The 10,949-nt window shown below is 42.3% G+C and overlaps 1 protein-coding gene across 1 annotated transcript; it reads right to left on the bottom strand.

The window, feature by feature from the left end:
• Positions 1-502: 502 nt before the first annotated feature.
• Positions 503-3,694, bottom strand: cyp17a2 (cytochrome P450, family 17, subfamily A, polypeptide 2). The gene is made up of 8 exons (XM_030774933.1): positions 3,350-3,694; positions 2,729-2,867; positions 2,141-2,370; positions 1,859-1,945; positions 1,572-1,763; positions 1,238-1,407; positions 861-964; positions 503-747 (listed from the first exon to the last, which is right to left on the bottom strand). The coding sequence occupies exons 1-8, from the start codon at positions 3,692-3,694 to the stop codon at positions 503-505; spliced, it is 1,512 nt and encodes a 503-aa protein (XP_030630793.1).
• Positions 3,695-10,949: the final 7,255 nt, after the last annotated feature.

The raw sequence follows: 10,949 nt of genomic DNA, 5'->3' as shown, positions 1-10,949 counted from the left end.
AAACGTTCTAAACTACTCATAATAATTTGGAAAATAATGTATAATATTTTGCAACACTGTTGATAAATATTTAAATATCTGATGCAACTTTGTTGAAAGTAGGGGGAATATAACTGTTAAACCTTATCAGCGTTTTCAGTTGGTTCAGTGCGTTGATCACTCATAGATTCATAATGCCTTAACGAGTGAAACGTCTAAAACTACACCAGGTTTTTAGAAGTACCTGAAGACCCGAATCTGTTGCATTTATACATGGCAAGTGTTTCTACCTACACTGGGTGTGTTTCATGGATTAACAAGTGGAGAAGGCTGACACAGTAGCTGTCAGAGAACTGCATTTCATTGGTGTAAATGAGACACTTGAGGATAATGCCAAACCTATACACTTGATATTTACTCATAGTATGATGACTAGAGTGTGCATTATATTAGTGGGTATATGTATTAAGATACACACATTCACACACACACACACACACAGAGGCTTGCACATTCTCGGTTTTCAGTGTCGTGGTGTCACTGTTACTGTGTAGGACAGAGGCTGCAGCACTACGCCATAGCGCCCCTTCAGGTCAGGTAAAGAAGCCCCTGGTGGAACACTGAAGCTGAAACGCTGGAGTAGTCGACTGACAAACAGAAAGAGCTCCATTCTTGCCAGTGATTCACCCACACACACACGTGGCCCAGCCCCAAATGGCAGGAAACAGGATGGGGTTAACCTTTTGCCTTCTGTATCAAGGAAACGCTCTAAGAGAAAATGAAGAAGAAAAGGAATTTTCTTTCCATGCCTGTATAGTCTGTGAGTACATTTAGTGTGTGTGTGTGTGTGTGTGTGTTTGTGTGTGTGTGTGTTATCAGACCTGGTTTAAAATGGTCTGGCTGCTCCCACTGTTTTGGGTCATGATGAATAGCCCACATGTTGACAAGCACCCTAGTGCCTTTAGGAACATGATGCCCTCCTATACTACAGGGAGTGACAGAAAATCATTATAAAAATTTCATACATACATACAGTATATACGCACACACACACACACACATATATATATATATATATATATATATATAAAACATGACATGAAACATGAAACCATAATGTGTCACTAGATCTCCTAATAGCAGCTGCCAGTCTATAACGTTAATGATGTAACTTCATCTCCATGGTAACTCCTGGTAGTGTTCGTGCCTCTGTAGCTATGCAGTTATGATCTCAGTGGTTGCCATGGCATTTCCATACCTGGTGTCCTGCATGGCAACATGAGGGATGAGGATTGGGCTGACTGGGCGGATCCTCATGACTTCACATACCACGCTCTCCAGGAAGGGCAGCATGGACCTGTCACTCAAACACGGGGGGCGGTCCCTGCCCACACACTCATCCAGTTCAGCATGGATTTGCTCCTGTACCTATCACATGTAAACACATTACATACACATTAACTATGGACATACATACATTGTGCGTACTCATATGATGTGCTGAGAGAGTGCAGAGTGTATGTTATTGCTGCCTGTAGGTTCAAAAGGTCCAGTGGAACATAGCTATGTGTTCAGCTTAGGTATGTGGAAACCTGTGGATGATGCAGTAGGAAAGCAATGGTCCACAGCAGAGTTGTTGAAGTGGTCTCCACTCCAGCACCAAAGGCCTCTGCAGCTGTCATCAGAACATGATCATCTGTGATGTCACTCTCGTCACCTGACCCTTTCTGACCAATCAGGAGAGCATCCAGTAAGTCTCGCGGCTCCCCAGGGATAAGGGTCTTCTGCAGTGGTCGCAGATCGATACAAACACATCAACACAAAAAAGTATACCAAAATATGTGGAACACTGACGTGTGTGTGTGTGTGTGTGTGTTACCTTGTGCTCCTCTAGTTTCTTGCTCAGTAGTTTATCCCTTACAGACACACATTCTCTCAGTCTGGCTAAATCCTTATTAGGGAAAATCTGCATGTATAACAAGTAACAAATAAGTCTTTACCAGCATGTCAACACCTGATATCAGCAATGATGTTATGTATTGCATTCCACAAATACTTCAGCCATGCCTCAGCTGCTCCACGAATGAATGAAGATTAATGATCCAAAATAATAGTACAATAAAAGAATGAATAAGTAGGAATATGACAAATGGGATGTTACCCTTAACCAGGGATAGATGTCCACTAATCCTCCTCTTGCGATGGTCTGAACGATGCCATCATTGTACTCCATAACTGTGAGGAGCTCCGGGTCATGTGGCTGGTAGGAGGAGCTAAAGACCAGCCTACACACAACATTAGTGACTGCTCCCATTAGAGGCATGCTGAGGTCTAAAGGCTGCCCCCTACATGCCTGGAGGTCCACACACAGGCTGTCTGCGGCCTCCAGAACTATCCATGCATAAACACAGATAGAAATACATACAGAGATCCACATAAATACAACAGAACATATGGAAATGCATATACAGGGCAGTTACAGAGATTCAGGCCCAAAATGCAAAGACTGTCTTTATGAATCCATTATGCTTTCTTACAGTGTGAATACAAAAATAGAAACCACATTGAAATGGGGACAGGTCTCAATTAAAGTTATTTCCTATTCTGACCACTGGATGGCACTAAGAATCTAGTGACAGTAAAGGGCATGCAGCAGTAAACTGGTTTGATTGTGTGTGTGTGTGTGTGTGTGTGTGTTCATGAAGTAGGGACGGGGAAAATGATAGAGCTTATTTGCGTATAAATATACCAATAGTCTGCAGTTTGCTGGATCCTTCTCCAAACAGACTGAATGAGGCGTGTACTAGTCGCCGATGGCTCTTCCATAAGGGGCTGTAATCTGCAAACGCAATGTCCTTGCCCCCTCGAGTGAGCAGCTCTGTTGTCACCTTAGAGACAAAGTGAAGAGGAGAGGGGATTAAGAAAGTGCAGGGGGCAGACAGGGCTTCCACGCAGTTTGTATAATCGTTCAATTTAAGAAGGTCATTCAATAAATAATTTCAAAATTTGCCCCTACAAGTATTATCTTCTAATCTGTGAGAAGTGAGGGAACATCTTTTTTTAAATGAAAAATATTATAACGAATTAGTGCTCTCTGGGATTTTTACTTTTTTTTTTTTTTTAGCTTGTTTTGTTTTCTGCTAATACTGTAACACAACTGAATATCACACATATGTACAGACACACACACACACACACACACACACACACACACACACACACATGCATGCCCATTCAGACAAACCTAAATGCAGCTTCATTCACGTTCAGCTTCATTCACAGTGCGTACATGCAATCATTCAGTTATGAGTCATGTTTAGACACTTACACATGCACATACTCACAAGTTTTTTTGTTTTTTTTAACTCACCATTTTTGGGCGCCCAGCAAACTCCCTGCCTTTCTGCAACAGCACCTCTCTCACCGGATCGATTTCACTGACCACCAGTGTGTAGTGTGGACCCAGGAAGAGACCAAACAAACCCCCGTATCTGCTGGCCAGCTGGGTGAAGAGCAGGTGTGGGGGCAGTGGGGAGCGCAGACTCAGTAAACTGCCCAGGAAAGGTACCGTCGGCAGGCATGGCACAGTCTCACACATCCTCGATGAATGACGCCGGCCCAGCATCCACTTCATCGACATGGCAACCAGTGCAACAGCTAGGCAACAGAACAACAGGGTAACCGAGGAGAGGGCCAGCATGTCCACCACAGGCATGTGCGTGTTTGTGTGATTTCATGGGTGGAATGATAGAGAGAATCCAGTCTGTCTGTGCAGTGGAGATTTAAAAACAGGCAGCGTGTGGGTGGTACATGGCCTTGATGAGAGCTCAGTGGTCATGGGTAACATGGAGCTGTATGGACCAATCAGTGGCGAGATGACTGTTACTTTGGGTGGAGACAGCATCACTGAGAGTTTAAGAAAGTTTAAAAACGTGCTAAGAGCTTCAATTGGAGGATAGGAGATAAACTCCAGGCACACATCAGAGAAACACAGCCTTGACCATGGATAGACACTCCCCAAGAACAACCTTACCCCCCCCCCCCCCAACATCCATCACCTCTCCCACTTACAATCTCTAAAACAAACCCCGTGACTACCAGCATGTCTCTGGTATATCCACTCCACATAATTACATATAAATTATATATAAACTATGCGCACATATTTTATTATACATACATATTTATAATTCTTATTATACGTATATATTTATGTATGTATTTATTTTTCATCAGTTATCTCCTAATCGGGGATACAATTTTCGTCAAATTGTATACAGTCTTATAGGGCTCCCCCTCACTAGGAGGCCATCTCAATGTAGGTGAGTTACGCAAGCACATGCTTCCTCCTACACCAAGAGGCTGTTATTCAGTGCTTAACAATGGCATTTCGCTGTTTCACCGGGACATATCGCCTCTTTGCTTCCCCCTACTGTTTGATATACTTCATTACTATTAATGATACTTTGAGGGATCAGTAGGCCCACTCTGCTCACTGTGTACATTGTAGACAGATAACGTGGCTTGGACCATTGCTTTTCACGATTGTTAAGTGGACCCGGTTTTGTCATTTGAAGGCAGACTTGAGACAGTTTTGGATAAATCCGTGCGCATGTTTTTGTTTCTTGTGTGCGATGAGTAATAAACACAGAGAGAAATATCTGTAGCCTATAGCTGCTCACTCCGTGAATTATAAATTAAATGTTTTCTTTCTAAGCACGCCTTGTGTTCAGGGTTTCTCACAGAATGTGAATAAACTATAACACTGCAATTCTATCAGCCAACCTTGGCCATCTCTCTCCCGACCAGCCAAGGTTGGGCAGCTGGATAAACATCGCTCACGCTGCTAATGGCAGACTACGGCTGGTTATGACCCTGTTAGTGGGACTGCGCCCAGCACGTGCATAGATTCCTGTTGTGTCATGATACAAAATCTAACTTCTACTATTAAAATGTGTTTGGCTTCGTCATTTCTATCTTATTAGTATTAGACATGTTAATACTAACACTAATACTAATAGGTCTACTGTAATAAATAACGTCAGTGCAGTATCTGAAAATCATGGTTAGGGCTCTGGATTAGTTTGCTCGGGTCTCAAGGAGTTGGATAAGGGGAGTCGGATTCTCTGTTTTGTTTTGTTTTAAACTATTAAAGCCTACTTACACTTGTAGTTTTACTTTCATCAGCGCACAGCATCTTCAGAGACGAATGTATGTGCGCCCTAAATTTGTTGGCTTAATTCCAATCCTCCACAGGTCCATAGCCCGGCTGTAGGTGAAACGTTACTGACAGTCACACGTAACTTTGCTAGTTCCGCAGCCAATAAGCGTGTGGTCAATGACTAAATACTCAACTGTGATACACAATCTGTCACCTCTTACGTTTTCACATTGACCTGTGACCGCACGTTTGCACTGACCGGACATTGCACTGTCCTTGTGGCATACTTCTACAGGACCTCACGCAGACAGTTAGGTGTGTTTTTGTTTTTCTTCGTTCGATGCAGAGAGAGATTGACCAGGGCTACCCTCACAATGACGTCAGAAATTAACCGCTGGACAATATGAGGCGGCAGATTCAACTAGATTTACTTCAACTCTGTAGTCAACAGAACTACGAGTAGTATCCTAGCAATAAATTTGAACTTCATCCAGATCGGTTTTCTCAGTATTCTTATGTGTGCATTAACAGAACGTCAGCTCTCCAAAAATAACCATTTTGGCATCTCTTCGAGATATTTCGACCACCCGTGTATGATTCATAGTTGATGTGTATTGCCATCAGTGTTTTCCTTTCCAAAAAATGAAAATTATGTATACTCGTTCTACACGCTCATGAAATAATAAGTAATGGAACGTTCACTGGTTTACCGCTCGAATTTTCACTGAGTTCATAAAGGAGGAGTAAACCCTGTTTAACAGTTACATGGATATTTGACACTTTTTCTGATAAGTTATTTCAATAAATTAGACGGACAGAGAGATTTGCCCTCAGCTAGTCAGTGCTGTTATCGTTTGCTCTTCACATCTGTTTAAATAAACAGTGTTCCCACGCATAGACAGAGAGGAGTTGCAAGTGAGTCCTTTCAGCCGTCTGTCGTATAGATGTAAACAATAATGTATAAAAACCTGAGTGGTAGGCGTCAAGAAGAATCGTTCGGACAGGACAGCGCTCGTAGCATCGGATACACAGCTGTGCCTCTCCTCTACAGGCCAGATTTAATTCTGGATCATAAAGTGCCTGCACACATTACCAGAATAATCATTAATGTTTATTCAAGAGTTTCCAAAATGAATGACTTAGTCCTCGTACTTAATGACATTTCATGACTGTAGAGAACAGAGTAGGCGTGAACGTGTGAGAATCTCCTGCAATGCTAATTTTAAAAATATGAATAGTTTTACATCATCATTTGAAACTTCTGAGTCATATGCATGTGTGTATGTGTTCGTAGTGAGTCAATAGATTATCAGATTAGGAACTCCTCATTGGTGTCTTTGATTACGCAAAACATGCGCGCACACACACACACACACACACACACACACACATACACACACCACACACACAACCAAATTTTGCTTCCAAGAATTTACAGTGTTTATTATTTCATTTAATTTTATTTTCAAGTTAGCACTGTTCATTTCTCATGAATGTCAGTACCTTTAAGTGTCCTCTTAACAGATACACTGATAAGGCTCAGAAACTAAATATTCGTAGAAAACAACAATGTGTGTCTGTGCTTTGTCATCTAAGATGTGTTGGAATCAGTGGTCAATGCGGAAAGCAGGAGAAGACTTTCCATGAAGCAAGTCTCCAAAATAAAACCAAACCTCACAATCGTAGAATCTCTTCTTGAGAAACATACACCAGCATCTGAAAACGAAACACATGAAAACAAAAGCGAATAAGAGAAGAGAGATCAGTTACAGATATCCATGACCTCCTTAGAGATCAATGATGTGTCTTTATAATTGTGCAATCTTATCTCCTTTCTTTTCTTGGTTGTCATGTGGTATGCAAATGTTTTCCTTGGCACTGTTATACATTTTTATGGTGATGACGGCCAGTGTTTCTGTGTTCTTGTTTTTGTTTGTTTGTCTTCCAGAACCTATAATAAAAAGTTAAACACAAAAAAAAGTAAGGGAAGAGAGGAGGTACTCCCCATTGCACTGTCCCCACTGTCAGGACCAGGCATCACTAAGAGCACAATTATAGTTATGTTTTGGGAGGGTCACCTGGACAGGGTATGGTCCATACCATCCCATTCAGCAGCTCTTAGTGTCAGTGGGGTGTCTGCTCAGTTACCAGCAAATCAAGTGAAATAGTGTTGGGCTCCACACACGTTACCTTCCAGTGGAGACGTTTATACTCTGGCAGGTGAAGAAAGTGAGAAGAAACACTTTTTTTAAATACTCAAAAGCTGCTGGTTTGCTGTACAATATGAATGAACACTAAAACACACAGACACACACACACACACACACACACAGACACTCACACACACACACACACACACACACACACACACACACACACACACACACACATTTATGAAAATAATTTGGAAATGTGAGTCTTAGTTTCCTCTTTCTGATTTGTTTATGTGTTTGTTTAGGTGCTGGGCCAGTTTATGGTATGAGCTATAACTGACCACACCCTCATCACAAGCTTCCTTCATCATTACCTAACCACAGTAGACTATGAGCAGGCCAGGTGCATTTGTTTGCATATATATCTCACACACAACACTCTCTCTCTCTCTCTCTCTCTCTCTCTCTCACACACACACACACACACATGTCCGTTGTAGTTTGAGTTTGCCATAGTTTGCAGTTTGAGTTTGAGCATCTGAGTAATTGAGCCATCATCTGTGCGTTTCTTCAATTTACTAATTTTCTTTTCAGAATGGTGAGCAGACAAAAAGTGATTTTGGCATAGCAAATATTATTCCTTCCTTTTTTTCTGATCTGTCACCTTAGTGGCCTAAACACCATATCTCAACCTCTTTCTCTTTTCTTCTCTCTCTCTCTCTCTCTCTCTCTCTCTCTCTCTCTCTCTCGCTCTCTCTCTATCTATCTATCTATCTCTCTCTCACTCACTCACTGTCCTCTGGTCTAGAGCTTGGGCAATGCCTTTGTGTTACTTGTACTGTCAAGGCCTTTCTAACGCACACATGAGAGATGAGAGTACATGTTCTAAATATAGACCTGCAGCTGTAAAGAGCTGAGATGCTTGTAAGACATTGGGAGAATGAACACCTTGCATCATCTCACTCAAGGCCATCATCTCACATCAACCTATGTCTTCTACAGGAGCACTGGTATGTTAGGCTTAGCTGGTCTGAGTGTGTAGGCAGAAACAAAGCTAATCATTTCTCTGTGCAGAAGCAGCCATGCATTCCCAATAATCTATTTTTACTGTGTGTTTACTATGCTAGACCATGTTCAATACACAAATGTTGCTCTCAGTGTTTTAACTGAAAAATATTTTAAAAGCAAGGTGCGTGTGCCTTTTGTCTGTGACAAATTCAAGCCATTCTGTGCACATTCACCAGTTCAAATCGTATATTGCGGTACTTAATCCAAAAACGAGAGAGAGGTGACAGAGACAACTGTAGGCCCCTACAGAACTTGCAGCTAAACAGGCTGGAAGTTTCTCACAGAGGTTCTGGGCTAAAGTTGAGAATTTGGAAGATGTGCCAGTTGTAGGCGTGTGGGAGGCTTATTTTTAGAACTGAAGGGAAAGCCTCGCTCATGAGTCTCTCGCTAACAAGAGCGAGTTCTCCTCGTTCTCACCCACGCCTCGAGGGTTCACCGCCTTGCACCGGGGAACTCATCTCTCATTTCACACCACAAATCAGTGATTCACGTGCGACATGCTGAACATCGGCCCACATGCCCTTTATTTATAACCATTGCCATTTCTGGTCGAATTTTCCGGAATCCAATCCGCCATTCATTTACATGTTAGATATCGGCCATTCCAGTTATACGGGTTGGATGCAACTTCTCTCTCTCTCTCTCTCTCTCTCTCTTTTCCAGACAAACTTCAGGGCCCTTTTGTTGTGTAACTGATAACGCGTGGGCAACATATCAACGCGTACACAAACTTTTGCCGCGAGGGGAGTGTTTGATCCCTGTCAGCACACAGTGGAACTTTGATGAGCTAAACATTGCGCAGATCACATCATGCCACTTTGACTGTCAAATTATGTTATTAGCGCTACACGGAAGCTGCATACACAGCACCATTTTTTTCAGTGTTTGACATACTGCCACCCCTAGGTGGAGCTTGATTAGCACTTGTTAAGTGAATGCCGTACATGTAAGACTTGTAATTAGTTCTGCTTTAGATGCAGAAAATATGAGCGCTCCTTTCTTTGCTACAAGCTGTTGAACGAAACGGTGGAACTGTAGATATGCGAACATCTCTGACTTTCACGAGAATAATATCGACTGACTTATGGTCATGTTGCTTATTAATATCTTTCAGGAAAAAACATAACTTGAACATGGGCTGCTCGAGGTTGTTTATCTGAAGAACATAGTTTGAGAGTGTAAGAAAAGACAAAAGAGTGGATCTGAATTATCATATATTTTTGTGCAGAGAGCAGGACTGCGGCTCTGTTGAGGGTCGACATTTTGACGATATATATTTAGAACAGCGCAAGGTCTATATTATAAAACCAGCGTGCCCTCGTCGTTTTCAGTGACAGATAGTTTGGAATTCAGGTTCGAAAAAGAGTAAGGCAAAATTTATGATTCCGTTTTGGATGCTTTGCTGCTGTACCTGTCGACCTAACATGAACGCCGAAGTTGCCACCATTCTTTCGTTTCCCTCGAAATCACACGGTGTCATTAATAGAGCATTAAGCTATATCATAAGCTATTAAAGTGTCATTAACTAGGAGATCTCTTTTGTAATACGCCGTGGTATTTTAATACACAAGGACGCTGGCTCCACTGTATGTACATGTATGGCGACTGTAATGCTATTTCCACTTCTCACTGAATATACGTATGATAATCTCTACAATTAATACTTAATGCAAAATGAAACATATACGTTTTTAGATGGTTGTCCTAACAGATTACAAAAGAGCAATGTGCGACCGCTTTACTAGAGCACATGCGCGCCTCTGTTGCGTGAGCGGGTGGCGCTGTCTATGGTCCTGCAGCCTGAGGCGGAAGCTGCAACAGGCTTCTGCAGATAAGTGCTGGAGCATAAACTGCAATCGCCGGTGCAGTACCCCCCCCCCTCCCCTATTTATTTATTTATTTATTTATTTATTTATTTATTTATTTCAAGTTTAAAATAGTTGATTTTCATTGTGCATGCTGCAACATGAATTCATATGTCGGCTCTAAATTATATTCATTTTCTTACGTTCTATGGAGCCCTCGTGTCGCCATACACTAGGATGGAAAGGGACATTCCAATTACCTTTTCTTGGCCATGGCAGGTATTTGCATACAATATGATTGACTGATTCCGCTACAAAACCTTCAGCTTTACACTGAGAATTATGGTTGGTCGAATTTCTCAAAAGCATTGTCTCGAGCTTATTTTTCCGCATAGGGCTTCAGGAAAATCGCCACTACGTAACAGTCCCGTGCCCATTTTAGGAGGGGAACCCCGTCACATCCTCTGCCCATTTATGGGCACGAGCCGACTAGAAGCAGTACGCAGCGGGGAATCCTCATGCCGACGTAGATGACCGGAGAGGAGGAGCTCCGGTTCACCCACACTATATAAAAGAGGGACCAGGGATTCCGGTATACACATCGACAAGGAACAGAAACGAAGAACTGACCAGCCTAAAACCGCAACCAACCGTTCTCTAAAGCGAAAGGGAATCCCAAGCAGTAGCGTGGGAATTAACTGATTTGCATTTCTACCGTTAGGAATTCCTGCTTTGAATCATTGTGGTGGACACTTGTAGCTTTGGATTTGTAAGCGTCGTGAC

Source organism: Chanos chanos, chromosome 5, assembly GCF_902362185.1.
Source record: "Chanos chanos chromosome 5, fChaCha1.1, whole genome shotgun sequence".
In the NCBI taxonomy this organism is placed as follows: Eukaryota; Metazoa; Chordata; class Actinopteri; order Gonorynchiformes; family Chanidae; genus Chanos; species Chanos chanos.
The sequence above is the reverse complement of the archived record's forward strand: the minus strand, read 5'-3'. Positions and strand labels throughout refer to the sequence as shown.

Coding starts and splice junctions, on each gene's coding strand:
- cyp17a2 (XM_030774933.1), bottom strand. CDS start 3,694: ATGCCTGTGGTGGACATGCTGGCCCTCTCCTCGGTTACCCTGTTGTTC. Junction 2,371..2,728: donor CAGCAAACTGCAGACTATTG/GTATATTTATAC, acceptor ATGCATGGATAG/TTCTGGAGGCCGCAGACAGC. Junction 965..1,237: donor GTTGCCATGCAGGACACCAG/GTATGGAAATGC, acceptor CACTCCCTGTAG/TATAGGAGGGCATCATGTTC.